Below are 24127 nucleotides of genomic sequence, written 5' to 3'. Positions count from 1 at the left end.
GGTGATACCTGAATATGTGGAAGCTGATGAGAGAATTGAAAAGATCTAATGTGAGAATTGAGTCACAGTCAACTCCTTCCTCTCCCTCATTCCTCACTTTTGATCAGTTGCCATATCATTTCTTTTTTATGTAATTCAGGATCATGTCATCACCACTAGAAACTGTCAATAGGTTCTTTAAGCCCTTAAGACCAGCCTTAAGGATTTATGGATCAAATGCAGATTGATGGATCAGATACTAGAAAACAGTAGAAACTGTACAATATATTCTTTTGCAGACTGAAAACACTTAGTACCTACCAAATACCTAGTAAGGCACAACCTAGCGGCTACATGAGAAGCTTGTTATCTTTCACAAAATAAGAGAAGACAAATTTGTATGCTCCAAATATAGATCTCAAAGTATACTTGAGAATTAAGCAAATAAACCCTACTGGAAATGGACTATTATCAGAAACAGAACTAGTGACCAAATCAGCAAGACATGCCACTGATCTATAAAAATTTAAGAATATTTTCAATTAGCTATCATCATGTCAAAAACTCATAATTTTCAAGCTACAGCCAATCTGGGGGGAAAAAAGCTTTTGAAATATAGAGATCTAGCAGAAGAGATAAAAATATTTGGGGGAAAGGAATAGGTACATATCCTGTCTGACATAGGAGTTGTCCTAAAGAATACCAATTCTTTTATTTAGTTTTAAAAAACAGCTGTTTTATTCACCTGTGTAACTGTTGAACATTACACATACAATGATAGGAGCAGAAAAATGGTTTGCCCCAGGACTGTTTCTATTTGAACTCTTTTGAAAAAAGATTCAAATGAGATAATTATAATAAGTCATATATACACAGTACGTTAAGATTTATAATGTGCTCTTCAGAGATTTTTTTCATTCAATCATTACAACAACCCTATGAGGGAGGTGATATTATAATCTGTATTTACAGATGAATAAACTGAGGTTTTGCAAGATAAAGGATTTTCTTGGCAGATACTGGAGTGGTTTATCATTCCCTTCTCCAGTCCATTTTATAGATGAGGAAACTGAGGCAAACATGATTAAGTGACTTCCCCAGGATCACCAGTTAGAAAGTATCTGAGGCCAGGTTTGAACTCAGGAATCAGTGTCACTAATAAGTGTCAATCAGAGGCAAGAGTTGACTCAGGTCCTTCTGACTGAGACCAGTACCCTATTATTGAAAAATTAGTTGAGTTTGGATAGGAAGAGGGAAAAGAAAAAAGGCATTCTAAGGAGCAAAAAGGGGTGAGGTGGGGTGCTAGCATCATTGAGGTTCAGAGGAGGCAATGAGCATTTTAGTTTGAATAACACAAGATTCTCAAGAGAGGATCTATGTAGAGTATTGGAAAATGAGGTTGGTGGGGCTTACAATGTCAGATTATGAAGAATCTTGAAATACAGAGGAATTCAGATATAATATCTAAATTGGAAGATAAGTTGGGAGGTGGCAGACAAGATGGAGTAAAGAGTATAAGAGTGGGAAAGGTGGATACAGATAGACAAACTGCAGTGCCTATGATGAAATGGGGAGAAAGTCAGCATGGCCTAATGGATAAAAAGCTGCTGGCCTTTGAATCAGACTGCCTCTGACACATATTCTGGCCATCCATCCCTTAACTTCTAAGTGCAACTGTAAGACTAAGCTAAAAACAATATCTATATGAGTGGAGGGAATTTCTGGACTGAGAAGTTACCCCACTCGTCACAGATTTACAACAAAAGAAAGGAAGAAATAAAATGAGAACATTCTAGAATGACTAAGATTTTGAATCTGAGTGACTGGAAGAATAGTGAGCAATCAACAAACACTCATTAAACCGTTACACAGGCATTGTACTTAGCATTGGAGATACAAAAAAAACAATCCCTAACCTCAAGGATCTTACATTCTAACAGGGGAGATATCATGTACATAAATAAATACACAGAGGAGAAGGAAGGCATTTAGGGGGGTTGAGTGTTAAAGGAAGCTAAGGATTCTAAAAAGTAGAGATTAGGAGACAGAGAATTCACAGGGTAGGAGAGAGCCGATGAAAAGGCACAGAGATGGGAGATGGAATGTAGTGTGTGAGAAACATGCATGTTAGTGTAAGCCAGTATGGTGGATTGTAGAGTTCATAGAAGGGAGTCATATGTAAGAAGGAAAAGACAGGAAATAAGAGTGGTGAAGGATTTTAAATGTCTCAAACTTAGGGACTGATCCTAAAGGTAATAAGATCCCACCAAAGTTTATTGAATAGGTGTGCTGCATGGTCGGTTTCCCTTATACAAATGTTCATTTTCTACCCCTTTCATCAACCAATCTGTTCACAAACTAAAGGGCTAAAGTTTTCAGGGCCCCTTGGTGGTATATATTTATCATAACAACAATTATTCTTTCTCTTTAATAAATTTGGTGAATTGTGACAATTGTTCCTGAGGATTATAGAATCTCAGAGTTGGGAAGAACCTCAGAGATCATTCAGTTTGGGAGAACTTGAGCCACTGTTTTTACCTCTTCCCCTGGGAACTGAAATAAAATCAATATTGCTACTGAAAGGAGGAACAGGAAGGGGAATAAGCAATTACATAGCATCTATTATGGGCAGTCAATGTGCTAAGTAGTTTTACAAATATCATAGACCATGGACAGGATTTGTCAGTCAACTTTCTTATAGTTGCACTTTGAATTCTCAAATCAAAATACCCCCCTATTGCTACCACTCTCCTATAAGTATTTTCCTTCTATTAGAAAGGAAACTTCTTGAGGGATCATATCATTTTGGGATTTTTATCTCCAGCAAAGTTCTTGGCATGTAGTAAGCTCTTAATAAGTGGGTTTCTTTATCCATTCATTCTTCTACCTAATACAGGATTCTTTTCTAAGGCATTCCTAAAAGATGGTAGGTCATCTAGTTTCTTTTCAAATACTTTCCATGACAGGCAACTCACCATCTTTTGAGGTAGTCAATTCTACTGTCAAATAATTCTAGCTGTTAGTTTCTCTTTATATTGGATTGAAGTCTTACTCCTTGTAACTTCCACTTGTAGTCCTATTTCTGTCCTCTGGAGCTGCCCAGACCAAGTCTATTCTATCTGGTACTTGGAAATAACACAGATTAAAGAAAAGGAAGACCTAGGTTCAGAATCTGCTTCTGACAATTTACTACTCATGGGACCTTGGACAAGTCATTTTGTCTCCTTGGCTCTCAATTTTCTCCTCTGTAAAATGAGTATATTGGTCCTCATTTTGACCCATGGCTTTTGAGGTCCCTTCTATCTCTAGATCTATGATCCTATATGATGGCCTATGTGATGTTTGAAGGCAGTAATCAACCCATTCCCTAAATCTTCTTTTCTTTAGGCTAGAAATTCTTAATATCCTCAAATATTCTTTGTACAAAATAACTTTGGATTCTCGTGTTCCCCTTGCAAATGCTGATATATTCTGCGTGGTATAATGACTAGAATGTTAGATCTGATGTCGGAAAGATCTGAGTTCAAATCTTGCCTCAGACACCTAAAGGCTATGTAAATCCCATACAAAGAGCAAAATATAAATATTAGCTTTTATGATTACTAAGTGACCTGGGAGGGAATCTAATCATAGGTCCAGCAACGTTCTGTGAACTGGACATTGAGACCAGCTTAGAATTATTTATCAGCTTTGTCTTTAAATCCTCCACTCTCACTTAGCACCAATATAGCTTTTGGGATTATCATTTTTTATCCACTGCTTAGGTAGCTAAGGGCAGCTAGGTGGCCCAGTGGATAGAGTGCTAGGTCTGGAATCAGGAAGATTCATATTCTTGAGTTCAAATCTGGCCTCAGACATACTAGTTGTATGCTCCTGGGCAAGTCACTTAACCCTGTTTATCTCATTTTCCTTGTCTGTAACATGAGCTGGAGCAGGAAATGGCAAACCACTCCAGTATCTTTGCCAAGAAAACCCCAAATGGGTCACCAAGAATCAGACATGACTGAAAAACAACTAAACACAGTCACTGGCTGGCTCCTTCCCTGCTGCCTAAAAAGCTTGTCCAGGTCTCTCCAAAGGTTAAAAACATTTCATTTAAAACAGTTAAAAACACCTAACATTCCTCCCAGGTATTGTTCTATATCTCTTCTCTTTCACGGTCAAATTCCTTGAAAAGGTTGTCTGCACTTATTACTTCCATTTTCTCACCTTTCACTTAATTCTCAATCCTTTGCAATCTGGTTTTTGGGCCTCATAATTCAATTTAAATTTTCCAAGCTCACCAGTGATCTCTATGCTCTGTCCTTAGTTCTTACTTTTCTTGACCTTTCTGCAGTATGAGAGAACATTTATTAAGCACTACTATGTGTCAGGCGCTGTACAAAGAAAGGCAAAAACTTTCCCTGCTCTCATTTAGATGTGCAAACAAGATATATACAAGGATAAACTGGAGATAATCTTAGAGGAAAGGCACTAACACTAAGAAATAGGAAAAACTTCTTTCAGAAAGTGGGATTTTTGTTTTGACCTGAAGGAAGTGAAGTTGAGGTGAAGACGAGAAATGAGAACATTCCAGGCAGATGGAACCTGGTGTTAGAAGAATAGCAAGAAGGTCAGATTTCCTGGATTGTAGAGAAGTACATGGAAGGGAGTAAGGTGTCAGAGGACTGGAGAGCTTTTGATATCTTTGATTAGTTCCTCCTCCTGTAAACTTTCTCCTCCTCTCTTTCTCTTTCTTCTCTTTCTACATATCTGGCCATTCTTTTTCAGATTCCTCTCTCTCACTAAGTATAGTTCAATATTCAGGAGTAAATTATTTTTCCCATTTCTTCTTTAAAGGTCTCCCTCAATGAAAAATAATTTTATTAACAATGAATCCTTAACTACTGCAAAAGACCCATGATTTCATTGTTTTGGATACTCCCTCAACATCACAGAAATCCTTCCAAGCCTTTAGAAGTGAAATGGTGTTCTGCATTTGGTACTATCATTCTATCCTCCCTCCCCTTTCCCACCTGTCCTTTGGTCAACCTTCTTAGGATGAGCCTTTCTGGCCATTCTGTTAAAACAAGGCAGACTCATAATCTATTGCCAGGCCAATATTCAACACCTTCCTAATCCAAATAGGACAGGCAGGACCTTGTGCTCTGTTTGCATTGGCTTTAGGAACCTGGGTTAAAGAGTAGATAATCAAGATGGTGGAGTGAGAAACTTGAAGAAAACTGGGATCCTTATCTACTCTATAAACAAACACTAGAAACATCAAAGAGAAGGGAAATGACTGTAAAACACAAGAAAATAAAAACCAACCAAACTAAAAGATGAACAAAGAAGAATGACAGAACAATTAAACAATTGTTGTTCAGTCATCCCTGGACATTCAAGGCCAAGGTCTCTGGGTTATCTCCAGTCATCCTGATCTATATCTTTCCACTGAACCCATACGGCTGTGGAGGAGAAAGTGAGGCTGGTGACTTTGCATAGCCCTCCCTCACTTAAATCTAATTCACTTGCAAGCCATGGCATAATCTTTCTGATGTCAAGGTCTTCTTCAAGAAAGAAGGACAAACAAGGACAGCAAGTGTAGTTATTCCCCCAGGCTTTGTCCAGGGCCCCTTTCTCTTTCTTGCTATACAATCTCTTCCTTGATGATCTCATCAGCTTTCACAAGCTCAACTAATACACACCTATTTGTTTATGTGTTTCATCTTCCATAGTAGAAGCTAATTGATGACAAGGCCTGTTTTATTTTTATCTTTATATATCCAGACACATTAAGCACCTACTATATGCAATATATATTTGCATATAGTAGGCGCTTAATGTGTTATGCTTATTCTATTCTAATCTGCCCTTTGTATCTATTATATTTTAATTTGTATAACATTCCCCTACTAGACTATAAGCTGTTTTGAGTTTCATCTTCTCCCTCAACTCTTCCCCAGGATAGTGCCTTGCACATAGTAGGCCCTTAATAAATGCTGAATTGGCTCCAAACAAGCATCAGGTGTGGGGATGGCCATTTTTCATATTCCTGGTGGTAATGAGAAGAAGAAAATTTGAAAATAGCAGTTTTACTCCTATTATAGGTTTCATATATTTATAAGAACTCCCCTGATTCTATATTCAAATATTAAAGATCTACCATATACTACCATATACTAGGAACTGTGATAAAAAGACCAAAAACAGAGTCTCTGATTTCAAGAGCCTTGGGGTTTTTTTTTGTATTATTGATGGTTAAGGGTGCTTAACTGACTGAGGAATTTGGGCTTTAGTTGTGTCTTCAATACTTAGCACAATTCTAGGCTTATATAGCAGATGTACGATAAATAATTATAGAACAAATAACTGATATCACAGTCACAAATTGTGATCAAGGGAAGGGAAAGGTAAATTTATCTTTACAAAGTAAGCTAGGCAAATTTCCAAGGGGCTCACAGCCAGGCTTCCCTCTTTCTTCCTTCAACAAAGGGCAAATATTTGTATGTATGTAAAATCCTCATAGCAAGCCTCCTTTGGTGAAATGCTTTAAAAATCCACAGGTTCTTCTTGTCACCCCGCCTCAAATCCTACCTTCTTCATCTCTTCCTAATCTCCAAAATAAAAGTCCGAACCAAACCAAGTGTACACTTTAGTGGAGGAATGCCTTCAGTCAATCAACAAGTACTTAATAAGTAAGCACTGGGGATACAAAGAAAGGGGAAAAGATTCTGGCCCTCAAGGAGTTTATATTCTAATCAGGAGATAACCTGTAAATAACTGTGTCTGTCTGTCTTGCTCTCTCTCTCTCTTTCTATGACCTTATTATATCTAGATAAGATCCTCATATATCATATATATTACATGTGTATTTGAAACTTATTGACAGAGGGAAGACACTAGAACAGGGAAGGTTGGACTGAAAAAGAAAGGTCTTCTGCAGGAAGGTGGGAGTTAAACCAAAGCTTGAAGGAAGCCTGGAAACCCAGGAGGTAAGAGTAAGGAAGGAGAACATTCCAGCATGGGAATGAAAAAAGGCTTAGGAGCCAGAAAATGTCATATGGGAAGTGTCCAGCAAAAGTGTAAGAAGATGAGAAAGTTAGGAAGGGTTCAGATTGTGAACACCAAATTAAAGACTTTATACTTGATGCTGGAGGTAAAAGAGAACTATTGGAATTTATTGAGTAACAAGTTTCAGGAAGGTCACCTTGGCATAGACTGGGGTGAGAAGAATGTTTGTGGAGGCAGGGAAATCGACCAGAAGGCTATTTCAATTGCCCAGTTGTAAGGTGAGGAGGGCCTTTACCAAGATGGTGGCTCTATGAATAGAAAGAGATGTTTTGAAGGTAGAAAGGCTGGATATGTGTGATGAGTTAGAGGAGGACACGGAGATTGCAAACCTGCATAACTTATGCGAATGCTGGTGCCTTCAACAATAATAGGGAAATTTTTGGAAGAAAGGAAAGTTTTTCTTAGAAAGAGGAGTTCCGTTTGGACACGTTGAGTTTGAGATGCCTAGGACATATCCAACTGGCGATGTCCACGAGGCATTTGGTTAAACGCATCCGAACCAATCCATAAAAGAAGGTGCCACTGATTAAAGCCATTGATCCAACCGAGTGGGGGAGCAGGCCCGATCATCTGAGAGGTTTCCCCAAGCCTGACCACTGAACAAAGGTGTTTTGGGTCCCCATCTCTGCTTATGTATAGCTTTTCTTTCCTCCTCGGTCAAAAAAAGGCTCTATTTTAGGGAGTTACTGGAGAAATTGGAGGGAAGCGTGGCTGTCCATGCCCTCTGAAGGCGGGGGGCAGGGAGGGTCTTGTGGATGAGGTTCAAAGTCAGGCTGTGACCCGGGTCCCTCCATCCCCTTGGGAGCAGGCTCTCCCCAAGTAGTCCCCAGGTCCCTCCCAGCCCTAAATCCTACAGCTGTGCAGGACGCAGGAGGAGAGGAGAATAGGAACCCTGGGCTAAAACCACACCCGCACAGAATGAACTTGTTTATCCCTCCTTCGCAGCGCCCCCCTCCGAAAGGATAAATCACGTGATGCCACTCCCCCCTCCCCCCGCCCCATTTCTCGTGGCTCCTCCCGCAGCGCCGGCGCTTCTTTCTGCCGCCTTCAAAGTCACAAGACTTTACCGTCGCCTTCTCTCTCAATCCTTCCGCCAGTCCCCGCCCCTCTCCCTCCTCCCCCCCCAACAAGCGCACTTTATGATCATTCTTTAGTTCCCTTAGACACATTCCCATTCCACAGAGGGGTATTTTTCATCTCTTGTGAGAAGTCTGACGACCAGAGGATGTTCATGGTAACTGAGTTGGAGGGGCGGGTGTCAGCGGGGACTCTTTCCCGTGGCGGAAGTCTCCAGAGGCTTTCGTCACGAGTGGCCGAGGGAGGGGAGGGGGAGGGGGGCGCTGTACGTCCAAGATGGCGGCGCCCTGTAGGCTGGAGGAGCTGTGAGAGGTAAACAGCCGAGGGGGAGGAGGCGGTGGGTGAGTATAAGGGTGTCGCTCTTCCCCTTCTCACGGGGGATCCTGGGGGTGGCCCGCGCTCCGGAGGGCTTGTCTAGGAGGGTCCTGGCCGGAGGAGGGGGCGCTGGTGCTGGGCGTTGGGGAGGAGGGGGGCTCCGTTGGCGGCCCCCTCCCTCTTTTCTTTCCCCTTCTCTTTTTTTTCTCTTTGGGGGCCGGGCCCTGCGGGGACTGGCAGCTCTCTTAGGAAGAGGGGGGCGGGCCCCCCGGATCGCCCCTCAGACCGCGCCTGAGCCCAGGCCCCTTCCCCCCTAGGCCCCGGTGCCGAGGGGGGCCCCGAGAGGATGGGCCCTCCTCCTCTCCCTCACTTTCCGGGGTGACGGTTTCCCCTGGGGCGGGAAACGCTTAGAGCCCCTCTGCGGGGATCAGGACGCCTGAGCGTCTAAGGGGAGGCGAGGGAAAGAAGCGGGGCCCCGTTGGAAGGGTCGGCCAGAGAATGAATGGAGGGAGGTGAAGTCCTGTTGCTCTCCCTTGAGCCTCCCCCTCTCCCTCCTCCTCCCCCTCCGCCTCGGGTGAGATTTCTGTGGACTGAGTGCTTGGCACTCGGGGAGAGCTTCAGCGCATTCCCAGGCTTTAAAGACCTTAGAGATGGCCAGGCTCAGCCCCTCATTTGCCAAATGAGGAAACTGAGGCCCGAGGGAGAAGGGGGTTTTGCCCGTTAGTTGATGATGACGTTAAGGTAACTGTCAGCACAAGTAATACTTAAAATGCTATTTGCAGTGACTTGGAACCAGCTCCAGGTCACCCATTCATTCATTTAAGGGAGCACAGGGTGAAGAGACCTCTTTCTGGAGGTGGCTGCTTTATTAAAAGCATTTTCTTTGCCTGCGGTGATAAAGAATTTTACTTGGGTATCAGTGAATCTTTTGTTTTTCTAGTTCTGAAATCTTTACTGGGTTTCCTCAGTCTAGCTCATTCATTCGCTCCTGTCCAGATTCCCATTTTTGTCATTCAGAAGAGATGGAGTTAATATTTTGGATTTCTTTTTTGGGGGGTGGGGTGGGGTTTCTTCAGTGTTAACAGGAGAAATAAGCTACTCCTCCACCAAAAGCCTAAAATGGCAATATCATAAACATTGTATTATGTAAGTGTGTATTATGTTAAAAATATTCAGGCCCTTTTTAACAGGTTACGTCTGGATGCCTCCTTTGCCCTATCTTAGCATATTTTGCATTCTAATTGTTTGTGTACAAATTGGATCCCTCCCGTTAAGTTGTAAGAGCAGGGATTGTCCTTTTTCTTCCTTGTATTCTTGTTGCCTAGTAGGCCATAGGCACTTTATGAATGTTTGTTGACTTAAAGTATAAAAAACTTAATGCAGTAAGGTGTATTTATGCTAGATTATTTAGGTTCTATATATAGGTACCCCAAACAGAATTATTTTTCTCCAGGATAAAATTAACTGTTGTGTTGGACTTTGATAGCTAGTCAAGATATAGATATACACACACACATATATGTGTATATATATTTGTATATATTTGCTAGTATATGAAAAATTTTAATCTGAGATGTTTTGTTTTTTGTAATCTTGGGATGACTTTTAGTCTTCCAAATTCAAATACATTCTGGCTAAATGGAATTGTAAACTTCAGGAGGCAGTATTAAACTCAGTCTTCAGAGAACTCTTGATTTATGCAGTGAACACCTGTGATCCTTAAATTGAACATCCCTAAATAAACCCTGAATATGCAAATGTATAAACTGATTTGGGACTGTGTAAGGAAATATACTTTTAACAGTCATGCATCAGGCAAATGAGACTACTCAACACTGAAACACATTATTTTCTATTGCCCTGGGGAGCTACAGAATCTTCTTATAACCACCTGGTGTAAGCTTAAAGGGTATTTATAGTAGATATAAATGGAAAATACCACCTTCTCCTTACCTACTAAAGTTAATATCTTATCGAAAACACAAAGCAACTATAGTATGTCATTTCTAAGAAGGCAGATGATGTCAGCTTTTCTTCCTTCGTGCATATCTTGGTGGCATGAAGCACATGGTATGTTTTTAAACTCTTAGTTAGAATGCCTTTGTCAGCTTTCTTAACCTGTTCATTCTAGAGTTGAGAACCTATACATTGTCTAATCATGTAAATCATTGCACTTTCACTGACATATCAAAACAGAGTTCTAATATGTATGGTGGTGTGGTTATACAGCATATTACTAGGAAAGACCCTGATTCTTAAGTGTCTCATTTATGCAGTGAAACTGCACAATTTCATCAGTATGTCAGGACAAATGGATAACTTAACAGCCATCCAGTATGCCTACAGTAGCATTTTCATGACTTTTGGAGTTTGTATTTGCCTTTTATTTACATTAATCTTTATAATATAGCACTTGGATGTAGATACTTAAATCTTAGTTTGATTTTCATTCATTCAGCATTTATTAAGTGACTATTGCATAAAGAATACTGTGCATGAGGTGTTTTTTTTTTTAACTTATTTTAAACTTTGTGCTGAAGGGAACCTAACACCCTCAACCTCTTCTAGGAAACTAGAAGGTGCAAATGTACACTTATTACCTTGCCACAGTGGACTAAAGCTTTTACATATTCTTATAGTATTATCTTAAATTCCTGTGTACCCCCAAAGAGTCAATCCAGTGGCATACTGGAAACCTAAGAATGAAATAAATAAACTTTTCCTTGAAGCCTATTAGCTTTGTGAACTTGTTGAATCACCTAACTTTTGCTGGCCTGATCTTTAAAGTAAGACTGTTGGGCCAAATTATTTTTAGTCCAACAAAGAGGTCCAAGGTTCTATGATTTTAATTTTTTCTGAGGTTGGTTTTCTTATTTTCCTCACCCAAAACACTCCATCTCCTGACCCCCTCTCTGCCTTTTCACTGGCTCTTCCTCATGCCTAATATACTCTTCCTCTTCATCTCCTGGTTTCACTAACTCCTTTCAATACTACCTTCTTTAAGAAGCCTTTTCTGGTCACCTCCCAGTCCAATGTCTTTTCTTTGAGATCACTTCCAATTTACCCTATTTCTTGTATGTACATAGTTATTTGTAAATTGTCTTCCCCATTAGAATGTAAGCTCCTTACTGTTTTGCTTTTATATCCTCAACACTTACTACATTGCATGTCATAGAAGTGCTTAATAAATGCTTCTTGACTTCTTGGCTTGAAGGAGTCCCTGATTCTAACTTGCCACCTCAAAATGCTAATGACTTTGTTATATCTAAACAACTAGACTTGTTGGTGATATTTTTATACATTTAGTAGCCTAGAAAAATTCACTGCTCTGAACCTCTGTAAAATCTTATTGCTTAACTTTATTTTTTTTTTTTTACTGATTTATGAATTCCTAATAGTCCTTTCTTTAGTGTGTTATTTTGTGGTGTTTATCTTTTAAGGGACTGGTTGTTTTTTCGTTGAAATTAGGAGTATGGTTATATGTGGTATGTACTCAGATAGCGTTTCCTTTTCCATACTTAAGTATTCACAAATTAATACAGTGCAGTTTTCCTAAACCTGAATTAGGAGAGTCATCAGAAGTCATCTCATCATCCTTAGATTTCTGAGTAGCTATACTTTTGCTTATATACCTTATGTGATAGAGACTGTTCCTTACTAAGGCATCCCATCTCTAATTCTTAGGAAATTAATCCCTTATTAAAAAGAATCCACCTTCCTGTGACTTCTCCCCTTGTCCTTACTTCCAGGTCATAGTTCTAACTTCTGAGACCAAGCAAAAGAAATGGACCCCCACTTTTTTTTTTTAAATAGCTTTTCAAATACTTGAAAAAAGCAATCACCTTATCCCTAAATCTTTTAGGCAAAACATCTCAAAGTTTTTTTTAGCAGATCCTCATATGGTATGTGTGGTTTTGAGTTCCCTCATCGTTCTGGTTATTTTGTAGCTTGTCAATGACTTTCATAAAATCAAGTTTCCTGAATGAGCAAAATGTAGCCCAAATGGCTTGCCTGGACAGATATGAGTTTCATTTCATATTAAAGGGCACAGGGACAAAAATGAACAAATATAGAGGCTTCCATTTAAATTGACCTGAAAACAGGCCTAATCTTAAACAATGTTATAATCACCAGTTTCTCTGTTAGTTTTAACATCTGTTGGTCATTTCAGGTAATAAAATAAGTGACAAATTTACCTTCCTAAATCTCTAGAATCTAAGTACTATTAAGTTAGTAGTCATTTTTAATTGTCAAAAAAAGTTCACAAAATCATGTCCTTTTCTCATGTAATCCTGTCTTTTGTTGTGTAGGGGCCTCAGTGTCAATAAAGGGCAGAAGAGGGAGTCATAAAGTAAAGAGTGCTTCTGTGTCAGAAGAGTGAAGAGGGCATTCAACATTGCACTTCCACATTGTCCTCTTAAAGACATAACTTGGATATGTGCCAGGCATGGTAGTTATTCAAACTTATTGGTAAGGGTCTTACAAAGCAAATAGAATGATGGCTTAATAACAATCTTGGGTTTGAGCAACAAGGTACATTTTGGATGTTCATTGTGTCAGATCTGGTATGGGAGAAGATGTAAGACAAGTAGCAATAGATTTAGGAAAAGTAATGTGTTCAGGAGTACTGTAATAATCCATCACTGCTTGCTTTGACTTCACCTGTTTACACAGTATAATCATAAAGATGGAGAAGTGTATCCATGTTAAATTATTATAGGCATTTTTAGAAGTAAATATTTCTGATACTATAGATTAAAGAAGCCAGTATACTTTGTACCCCTAATGCATCTTTTTAGTAATAACTTCTAGATATATTGCTATCTTTTTTAAATTGGCAAGCTCTAATAAACATAAATTAATTTCTTGAATGGCTAGCAGACTGGAAAGTCCCCAGTTGGTTTGTAGCTGGCAGCTTTCTTTTAAAGATGGCCCTATGAACCAGAAAGACTGTAAACCATTTTGTTTAAGCCCCTAGGCTAAAAGATTAATTCACTCTTCCCAGGCAATTAAATTTTTGGTTATGCTCCTGATTTTTAAACAAGGTGCCACTTAAATCATATTTTTAAGGGTGAAGAACTTGAGTATCTGCCTTTTGAGAATAGGATCTGTTTCACAGCTTCTAAGTAGTTGTCATACTTTACAGTACACTGATGATGGAAACCAAGCCGTTTTTGGTATATGTGAATGTTGCATGATTACTCTTCAAGATTATACAATACTGAGTTTCTTCGTTGCTTAAACCTAAAAACAAGTATTTATCTTAATATTTCCAGGGTCTTGCTTTCAACCTTTTTTCTTTAATGGTCATTAACCTTGGCACTTCTCTAGTATATGTTCAACATACTGATGAAATAACAAGTTAGCTTTCTGATTCTGTGGACATCCCATAAGATTTGCAGAATTTATTATGTCTGACTCAGGGGACAAAATGCTAAATAACTTCTCAACTTCATAAAGTAGTCCATCTGTCCAATACTTGTGTGTGTTGTATGTGTGTGTGTGGTGTGTGTGTGTGTGTGTGTGTGTGTGTGTGTGTGTGTGTGTGTTGTTAGGGGGGAAAAGAGGGGGAGATAAAAAGGAAGAGGTGAAGCATTCTTGGTGCTAGCACATTGTCAGAATGTGACAATGCTGAGTAAAACTATGTCCCGAACTGTTGGGTTCCTGCCCCTTGAGACAATTGACTGGAGTATGTTTCTTGAGATTATGATACAGGGAGCAAAACTATTTGATTACTGGGCCAAAATGGCAGTGTATGCTATTGAACCTAGAAACTGGCAAGTGGGAGCTCTCTACTGCCCCTGTTAATGTGACCTTGGAAGGTACTGCATCTGAAGAGACAACTTAACACATGATCACAAACTTTGGCAGGTTTAACTAGCAACTGCTTTACTCTCTGGCAAGCTGTGTGTTCTCTTTTTTCCTTTTCTTCTTCCTGGATCATTCAGTGCTCTTCAAGACACTTGGTATCTTTAGGAATATAATCAGGGCAAATGATAGCTTAAGCTTTTGCATTCTTTTTTGCTAAAGAAAAATATGAGAGAACTTTATACAAATGGCAACACACTGATTGCCATAGTATATCCAAATTTGCCTTGGCCTTACTAGAAGTACTAACATAATAGAGTAACTTTCCTTTCCTTTCCTTTGTATCAATTTAACCCATTTCGTCTAGTGAGTTGCTCTTTTATATTTATACTTGGCAAGAAAGGAAGAAGCAAGGTTTTGAGGAATAGTAAAGTTCATATCTATTACTTGCATTTTTATTTGTAAAATTATTCCCAAACTACCTCATAATGATTTTCTAGGTACTGTTAACTTTAACAAATAGCTCTTTCTAGGGAACGCATGAAACTTTCTTCCCTGAATTCTAAGAACTCCATGGCAGTATTTCCACATAAAACACTTTTTAAGGCATTTTAGATCCTTTTTTGAAGTGCAAATGATGGCTGATAGATTCAAAATTCATAGTTATTACTTAAGTCTTGCAGTTGAAAAATATCTTTTCATAAGTAAAGAAGCAAGAAAAAGACTTTACAAGTTCATATTATTAGACGGGTGTGGTGGTACATGCCTATAATCCCTGGTGCTAGGGGAGGCTGAGGTAAGTTCACTTGAGCTTAGAGTTGTGAGCTATACTTCCAGCCTACACTAAATAGGAAAACCCATTCTTCCTCCGCCCCCCTACCCCCCAAAAAAGATTATACTTAGGTCATATATGAATAAACAGCTATTACCTTAGAATTCATAGCTACTCTGTATTCAGATATGAAAACTATCCACTCATGAACCCCAGAAATGAAACTCATAGGAAGCTTTGAAACTAGAGAACTTGTTACTCTTCCCCAATCCATTCCCACCTCCCATAGTACTTTGCTGACATCTCTCATTATAGCTTCACATTGTAAATTATAATATAGTTGTCTTCTCTGTAACTAAAACAGCAGCTTCTGATGGTATAGACAATATATTGTGGTTTTTTTTTAATCTCCTAAGACCTACCTCAGTACCTTGCTTATATTAGGCACTCAATAAAGAGTTCAGGGGTTCTTAACTTGGGGATTCATGAACTTTTTCTTAATATTTATAACTGTTTCATTATAATTGGCTATCTTTATAATTCTGTATATTTTCTTTTATGCATTTAAAAGCAGTCTGGGAAGGTCCAGAGACTTCACCAAACTTCCAAAGGGGTCTGTGACATACAAAAGTTTAAGAAATCCTGAAATAGTTGTTTTATTGTTCTGTAATTCACTGATTCAACAAACTGAGTGCTTACTATATACAAGGCACTGTTACTTATCATGAGGGATTCAAAGATTGTCAACATCCCCGACTTTTGAAACTTAGTCTTCTAGACGAGAATAAGGCAATGATTATAAAGTATAATGTGAATGTATGGTAAGTGCAGTAAGAGGAGGGATATAGAAATTAAGAAGGAAAAGAGATTGCTGGAGGGGAAAAAAATCAAGAAAAGCTCCATGGTAGAAATGGCATTTGAACTAGGCCTTGAAAGGTAGGTAGAAGTTGGGATGTAGAAGTCATTTTTAGGTAGAGGAAATCATGTTAACAGAGCCAGGGAAGGGCAGGATGAATTGATGGTGGTGAATAGTCCAGTTGGAAGGTTTTAGGAGGAGACATGGATAGGATTGTAGGAGACAAAACTGGAAAAGATTTGGGTGTGGTACATAAATGACCACAACTTTATCATTCTGTTCCTATTTTTTCTTAGGTTGAGAATATAGATTGGGATTAATATAAGTAAGGAGTCTATATGACTCACTAGAGTAGTCTAAGCAGTTTACTTCTTATAGACATAAGGTCTTGTATGCTAATTTGAGTTATCTACTTGGTTGGGTGACCTGGGATGGAAGCTTCTTCTCTCAGAATGTTTGTCTACCTTATTGAAATGGGCCTGCCTCATAACATTGTAGCATAATTTACGTACATTATCTAGTAATGGAGAATTGTTATTTTGATTACTAGAAAATGTCTGTTCAACCTTGATGTACAATCTTTTCTATCAACTGAATCAGTAGGTTTAAAATGGTTAAAGATTTGCAGACAGTTTAGTATTGATCAAGATTGGCTATTTTTTAATACATTAGTTGCTTCCAACCTACTGCTCTTCAGGGCTTAATTACTTAGGTAAATATAGAATATCAATCATAGAACCCTGCTTTCAATGGTTTATTCATATTAAATAAATATGCACCATGTAAGCTTTTGCCCTTCTGCTTCATAGGCTATTTCTGTCCTCCCTGAACTTGTCTTAGGATACCTGCATAACAGTGTGGTGGGTATAGTACCCCAGTCAAAGTCCTCAGTCTTCACTGTGGCAGACCTCAGAAGTGAGAGCCCCTCAGGCTTTATGCTCATTGGGTAAGTGGTGAGATGGGGGAGGGGAGAAGGGAGAGAAGCTAAGTCAGCAATGTGACATTATAGAACAAAAAGCTAATGTAATCCTAGGCTACACTAGTAGAAATAAAGTCTACATCAAAGGAAACATAGGTCCTACTATACTCCACACTGGTAAGACAATATTTTGAGCATTGTGAACAATTTAGGTGGTCACATTTTATGAAGGTCTAGATCTTGTCCAAAGAAGGATCACCAGTGCTTTGAAAGGTCTGGAAAACATGTCAGGTGATGAATGGTTGCAGGTATTTAGCCTGGACAAGAGGAACTGGGGCCAAGTAGGGTGGCAATAACTGGTTTCCACTATTTAGAAGGCTGTCATCTGGAAGAAAGGTTAGATATATTCGAGTAGATGACTTCTAAGGTCCCTTCCAGCTCTAATATTCTGTGAGCATATTTTATTATAAGATTAACATTTTTACTTATTTAGTGTTTTATGTTGTTTTTTGTTTCCTTTTAGAGATCATGAAAGACAACAGGTTGGCAGAACTGGAAACTGAAGTACTAATTGTCCATAAAACAGGTAGAGCATAATCTCTTGGGGTTTGTCATTCTTATTTGGGGCAAAATGCTTAATGTCAGTTTGACTCAGTTCCCCCACTGAGGAGGAGTATGCTTTACATTTTAGACATTACCTTTATAGAGGTGAGAATAGGCTTAATGATGTTATATTTGACCTCTTATTTTGCTGAGCATTACAGGAAGAGTGTCACCTGTAGCACAATAGTGTGTATATATTTTGAGGAGTTGAAAATGAAGTGTCTCATATGTTGGTAATTGGCTAATATTAAGTAAGTATGTAATGTAATGTAAGTAAGCTCAGGTGGATAGTGACAAACCTGTGAGATAAACCTGATATTTTTACGTTAGTAATTTCTGCTCTTTATATGAATTTTGTTGATTATAGACCAAGAAAAGCACTGTGGTACAGTGAAAAGAACACTGGATTTTAAGTCAGAGGACAAGGGTTCAAATTCCATCTCTCAGTACTGTTGGAGTACTAGACCTCAGTTTCCTCATCTGTAAAATAAGGAGGTTGGACTAGAGGGCTTTTGAGGTCTCTTCCAGCTTTAAATTTGTGATCCTGTGAAAATCTTTGTTGTTCAATCATTTGCAGTTGTCTCTAACTCATCATTACCCCATTTGGGGTTTTCTTGACAAAGATTCTGAAGTAGTTTGCCATTTCCTTCTCCAGCTCATTTTACAAATGAGGAAACTGAGACAAACAGGGTTAAGTAACTTGCCCAGGATCATATAGGCTAGTAAGTGTCTATAGCCAGATTTGAACTCAGGAAGACTCCAGGCCTGGCACTGTATCCTCCTAGGTGTCTCCTGTGAAAGTAGGTGAAAGTTTTTCCTTTTTGTCAGACAAAGAAGCTTCTCTGAGTTTGTCATTTCCATTTGCAAGTCTCTTAGTTTTCTGTGCTTCAGAAAAGGGCATTTTCTACTAGTTGAGATTGATACTTATGAGCAGGTTGGCTGCAGGTGTTGAATTTTTCAGCCAAAGAAATTCCTGAAATCATTATTCTATAGCTGTAGAGAATCTGAAGTCTGAATCAGTAAGGGGAGAGCTCACAACAACAAAATCACAAATCTTTGAAGTATTAAGAATGTTAGTAGGAATTGTGTCTGAAGATTCAATAGGGTGACATGTAGCTAACAAAACTCAATCTAGTTTTCCATTTGATTCACAAAGAACATTTGGCCCAAAAGTTTTAATTCTTTTGGGATGGGGAAAATCACATTTTTAAAAAATGAATGAAAAAGCACCAAAAAAGTAAATTCAGTAACAAATTCAGTATTTGGATACCAACTATGTATATAAATTGTGTTAGATACCATTGGGACAGGTTTATAAAAGATACAGTTTCTCTCTTTTAGTTTACAATCTGAATAGGTAAACAAGATATATACACAAAGAAAAGTACATAGTGAAATGCATTACATGGTAACAAATGGAGAGTTCATACAGGTAGGTGTTATAAAAGTATAAAATGGTTGTAATGGAGGGCACTGTAAGGAAAGCTTGTTAAGGAGTGCCTTGAGAATGAGATAGAAGGAAGATATATTTAAAATAATAATAGCTAGTAGCTAACTTTATATAGTGCTTTAAGGTTTGCAAAGAAGATATATTAAAAATAGTGCTTTGAAATTTACAAAGCACTTTACAAATGTCTCATTTCATTAAAATTTATTTAAAAATCATTTCCTAATTAGAAGGTTTCTGTCACTAGGAAGCTCTGTTATACATACTTGACTACTTTTTAACCTAGCTGTTAATGTCTCAGGAAGAAAAAGGACCATTTTGGAAGTAATTAAGTGATCTAAAAAACTTGACAGACAACTGTAGGAGTTGAGTGCTTGTCTTCTTAGAACTGGTTTAAATACCCCACTTAAGGAGAACTTTTATCCTACTTTTTTACTTTACCTTCCTTTTCTTAAGAGTTGAGTGGTGTTTCTTTCCTAGTCCAAAGTGTATACATAGGGCAACAACACTTTTTTTTTACTGCTACTACAGTGAAGATCAGTCAAATATCCTGGTTGTTTTTATATATACAGGTGTTAACTGGGGCTCAGTGTTAGATAATGCACATGATCTTCACATCTTTTTATTTAGGACTTAAAAATAAGACCTAAACCTAGGTGCAAGGGACCTAGATAATGTGAACATATAGTAGATGGCGGCTACTTGAGTTGAACAGAATGCTGTAATTACATGAACTAAGTGTTCAGAAATAATATTGTAACATTGTCAGATTTTTTGAGTTAATCAGTCACCTGCAACTTTGACTACTCACTTAGGGTGTACCTAAAAAACCCAGCACTCTGCTGTACACCTATCAGTTGGTGTAGTGAGTTCAGATGCTTTCAGATACGTAAAACATTACTAACCTAGAACTGGGTCTTTTGGCTTCTTCTGTATTCTACTTCCAAGTTGGTGTTCTCAAATAGCTGAAAGAGGTTTATTGATCTAAGTGAGTATTTCATACACATATACATTTCTTAATTTCCTATTTATTCATGATATCCAACCATTTTCTTTTGACCTAAGCAGCATCTTATGATTCTCTAATTATATGTGGTTAAGAGCCCAGTAAGTATCATTGTACTTGGGTACTAGACTTGAGTGTTCTTCCGTGGAATTCTTAAATGAATAATGTAAAAATCTTGATCAAGTCACATGCTACTTGTCTCTTTTCTCATCTCTACAACTTAGGGCATATTTATAGCTATGACAGGGTTTATTAAAACATAATATCAAAAGCACTTGATTTTCAGGGTTACGAATATTGTTATAAAAATGAGTATTTATTGTTGTTTGTAGGGTTTAACAGAATGGGCATTCTGTTTAGAGTCAAAAGACCTTGCTTTTCCTGCTTTGTCTCTTCTGTAATTGGATCTCACTTTCCTCATCTAGTGAAATAAAGGCTTTGGATTATGAGACCTATAAGGTCCCTTTCAGCTTTAAAATCTTTCAAGTCTGTATCATTAGGTTTTAAGTTTAGAGCCCTTAAAGCCCCAGGCTTTTTTGTGTTATCTGTGAATCTCAGATTCTTGTGTGACCAGGGCATTTATCAGTCAACTTTTTAAAATATTGTATGCTCTTGATTTCAAAGGAAAATGCAGCTGATTTTTATACTAGTTTTTTTTTTATTAAAGCAAAAAAGAAAATCCACCTTTTCCCTTGGTTACTATACTCTAAATATTTTGGACTTAAGTTTTATTGGCTGTCTTTGTGTACTTTATTGATACGCTCAATAGATGATCTACTTTTAACTTAGTAACTGAGTATGCAGAATTGGGACCAAACCCAAAAAGGGTCTGGGGAATTCAGTAATGTAAATCCATGTTTGTAGTATTTGGAATCATAGATTCATAAAATTTAGGAATTTATGCCTTGGAAAATTTGAAGACTAGGATAATTTTTTGGCAGTCCTATAAATGCTGATCCCTCAAGATTTAATGTTGAGGTGATGAGATTGTTTCTTTTTTGGATAAGTCTCAGGATTATTTTCCAGTTAGTGCTATGGTTCCTGGATTTGATGGTGCATATTGACTTGCTGTCATTGACTTAATTTTGTAATTCTATAGTTCTTAAATTAGATTTGAGGGGTTTTTTTTGTATGTGAAATTAAAAGGAAATGCTGTCTGTTTTGTTCTTCTGAATATATTCAGTCCTAAAGCACAGAAAAACCTCAGTAAACCCAACAGAAAGATGGCAAGCATCCAGTTTTCTTGCTTACTACAGTCAAGACTAACTGACTTGGACTACCCAGCTTGTTTCTAAGTTTGTAGATCTTTAAAAATTAAAAACTGACCTCTTCCTGCTTCATCCAAGTGCTTGTTTTGATGAAAGCAGAAATAAGTTTCCATTTCAAAAATTTCTAGATGACTTGAGTAAGATATTTTTCCTTGGCTCCTGAATTAAGTCTTTTTGGCAATCTTTCCAAGTCTCCAGTGTAACATTTCAGAATAGAAATGAGTGGCCTAGAAGTTATGTAAGTCTTGTGTACTCTATTGGAGTTATTGCTTTTTTAGAACCGATTCTGCAATTGAGTCTTATAGAATTGATTGTCTGAGTTGTGACATGACTTTGTGATCATTTTTCTGGGTTGGCTTAAGTTTTCTTCCCATATTTTGATTTGGAGTCAAGAACACATCTAAATATTTTAATTGACTTTCTGCCTTCTAAGCTCCAGATTCAGAGGAACAAACCAATGAGTGCCACAAGGTTTTTGCTTGAGAACTTAAAGAATTTGGATTCTTGAATTAGCATCATTGCGTCGGAATACTACATTACTTGTAGTTAATTACAGCTGACTCTTTGAATATGAAATGGCGTTATTGTTCAGAGAAGCTGGTTGGTGTTTTAGCCATTTACTCTTGGCTTATTCAATAAATCATTGCAATATATGCTGGCTATATTTTTATTATTAACAAACGTATATGGGATACAATAATTGGTACCAAACAGACAGCTTTAAAGATTAAAGCAGGCAGGCATGATTATAGATGTTTGTAGTGACTATAATATGTGTCTTTTTTGTGTTCTACTTTTGATAAGTTGTGAGCATTGAAATTTTTCCATCTTATTGTCTTGTCTCCTTTGGCCAGCAACAGATTTGTTTTGAAATGGCTGAAGAAGGTTTAAGGGAGTACAGTATGAGGTAAAAAAAAACAAACAACCCAACAGGGAACCAAGTACAGTTGTTCAGTTATTTTTCAGTTGTGTCAAACTCTTTGTGACTCCCATTTTTTGGTTTTCTTGGCAAAGATACTAGAGCGTTCATTTTACAAATGAGGAAATTGAGGCAAACAGGTTAAAGTGACTTACCTAGGGTCCCACAGTTAGTAATTGTCTGGTTGGATTTGAACTCAGGAAGATGTCTTCCTGATTCTAGGCCCAGTGCTCTATCCACTGTATCACCTAGCCATCCAAGGGAAAACTTGCCCATCTGTAAATTTCTGTCATCAGTAATTCACTATCCTAACAATGATGATCTTTTCTAGTTATTTCATTGACTCTAACTAATATTTGGTCATAAAATTGATAATAATTAAATCACATAGACCCTAGTGTCATGTAAAAAAGTGATTATCAGTAGTTTTTCTCTTCCTATACCACATAAGCTCCAGTTTTGTGTTTCAGCAATCATTTGGGAATGAGGAGCTAGTAGGCAATGGTACCATTATCACATGAATGGTTTTCTCTTTTTTCCTCAGTCTGGTAGAGGCACAAATGAAGAACCTGTGGAAGTTTTAATGCGTGTACAAAAACTAGCATGAGCACATACATATAAGATAATGGCACAGCAAGCAAATATTAGTGAACTCCTCTCCATGCTGGATTCCTCTGCACTGGGTGTGTTAGATGACATAACAACCGTCTTTAAAGAGAACCTCAATTCTGGTAAGTAGCTAGTGTGGATAGTATAGTTTTTTGTTTTTTCCCCAGACTCATGTCTTAGTGCCAAGCCAGAGAAAATAGCCTCTCTAAAGTCTCCTTCCTAAGTTAGAATCTTTTTGAATTCAGAATTCATGGCTTCTGTGGGGGCAAACAATTAGGCACTTGCTCAATTTAGAATTTAAAAAAACTAGAAATTGGTTTGGTTTATATGATCTGAATTGAAGTAGCATAAATTTCACAATTTTGCATGATAATTTGCCACAGTTGCTCATAAAACTTACTTATTCACATTAGTGGGAAGAGAAGATAATGAAGTATATTTAAGATGTGTAAGAAAAAAAGCCATATTTAAGCCATATTTCCTTTTATTTAGACCGTGGTCCTATGCTTGTAAACACGTTGGTGGATTATTACCTGGAAACCAATTCTCAACAGGTGTTGCGCATCCTGACTACATTGCAAGAGCCTCATGATAAGGTAACTTCTTGATATTTGATGGTAGAATATTGATGAAATTATTAAGTAATGACATAATTTTTAGGTAGCACAGTGGATAGAGGCTGGGCCTAGAGTCAGGAAGACCTGAGTTCAAATCCAGCCTCTGATCCTTACCAGCTATGTGACCCTGGTTTCACATAATCACTTAACCACTTAATCACTTAATCTGTGTTTGCCTCAGTTTCCTTATCTGTAAAATAGGGATTATTTTAATAGCACTTACCTCCCAGGGTTGTTGTAAGGATCAGGTGAGATAATAATTTTTAAGTACCTTAGCACAGGGCTTGGCATATAGTAAGTGCTATGTAAATGTTTGCTGTTGTTACTATTATAATTATGTTTAGTATACTAAATGTTTCACATTTGGCTTATCATAGGTGAAAATGTGACTAATATAACTACATGCAGAAATAGCTTTAATACAAATTAATCAAAAAGTTATCCAAAAACATATTTAGAATGCACCAAAGACCACTATTTCGAGGAATCTTATGATTCTTTTGTAAAGAATAAATCATCTCTTAAATTTCCTATTTGTAAATTCACATTTTAATAATTTTGCATGCGTAGAGTCTTACATAAGAAAGTCATTTGTTAAACCTGGTGCCAAAGAATAGGACAATAAAGGAGGGCTCTACTCTTATCAATCCCTGTTTCCCCTTTCCTTGGTTGGTAGAATATAAAAACTTTTTTGTATTTACAGAACTTGGAACTTTGTGATTTGGAGAGTGAGAAAACTTTATAATATTTTCTAAAGGATTGCAGTAACATGCTACTTTTATCAGTTTTTACCGCAGAAATATTAAATTCTTGTCATTTTAGTTTGTTTCTTCTGATACATGATGGTTGTTTGGGGTTAAAATATGAGCTAGGTCCCCA

General features: G+C 37.8%; 1 protein-coding gene across 5 annotated transcripts in view; it reads left to right on the top strand.

The window, feature by feature from the left end:
* The first annotated feature begins 8347 nt into the window (after positions 1-8347).
* The window catches only part of TSC1 (TSC complex subunit 1), a 35610-nt gene continuing 19830 nt past the window's right edge, over positions 8348-24127 (top strand). Inside the window, exons 1-6 of one of the 5 annotated variants that reach the window (XM_072632789.1) lie at positions 8348-8421; positions 12735-12894; positions 16670-16806; positions 17303-17365; positions 22567-22753; positions 23124-23227. In XM_072632789.1, coding sequence (XP_072488890.1) covers positions 22648-22753; positions 23124-23227 — 210 coding nt within the window. In that variant the 5' untranslated portion in view covers positions 8348-8421; positions 12735-12894; positions 16670-16806; positions 17303-17365; positions 22567-22647. Of the gene's footprint in view, positions 8451-12734; positions 12895-16669; positions 16807-17302; positions 17366-22566; positions 22754-23123; positions 23228-24127 lie in introns of those variants that run through there. The other 4 variants (XM_072632790.1, XM_072632792.1, XM_072632791.1 and 1 more) reach the window with 4 other exon arrangements.

This window comes from Notamacropus eugenii, chromosome 1 (assembly GCF_028372415.1).
Source record: "Notamacropus eugenii isolate mMacEug1 chromosome 1, mMacEug1.pri_v2, whole genome shotgun sequence".
NCBI classification, from domain to species: domain Eukaryota; kingdom Metazoa; phylum Chordata; class Mammalia; order Diprotodontia; family Macropodidae; genus Notamacropus; species Notamacropus eugenii.
Note: the sequence above shows the minus strand (reverse complement) of the source record. Positions and strands in the feature narration are given on the sequence as shown.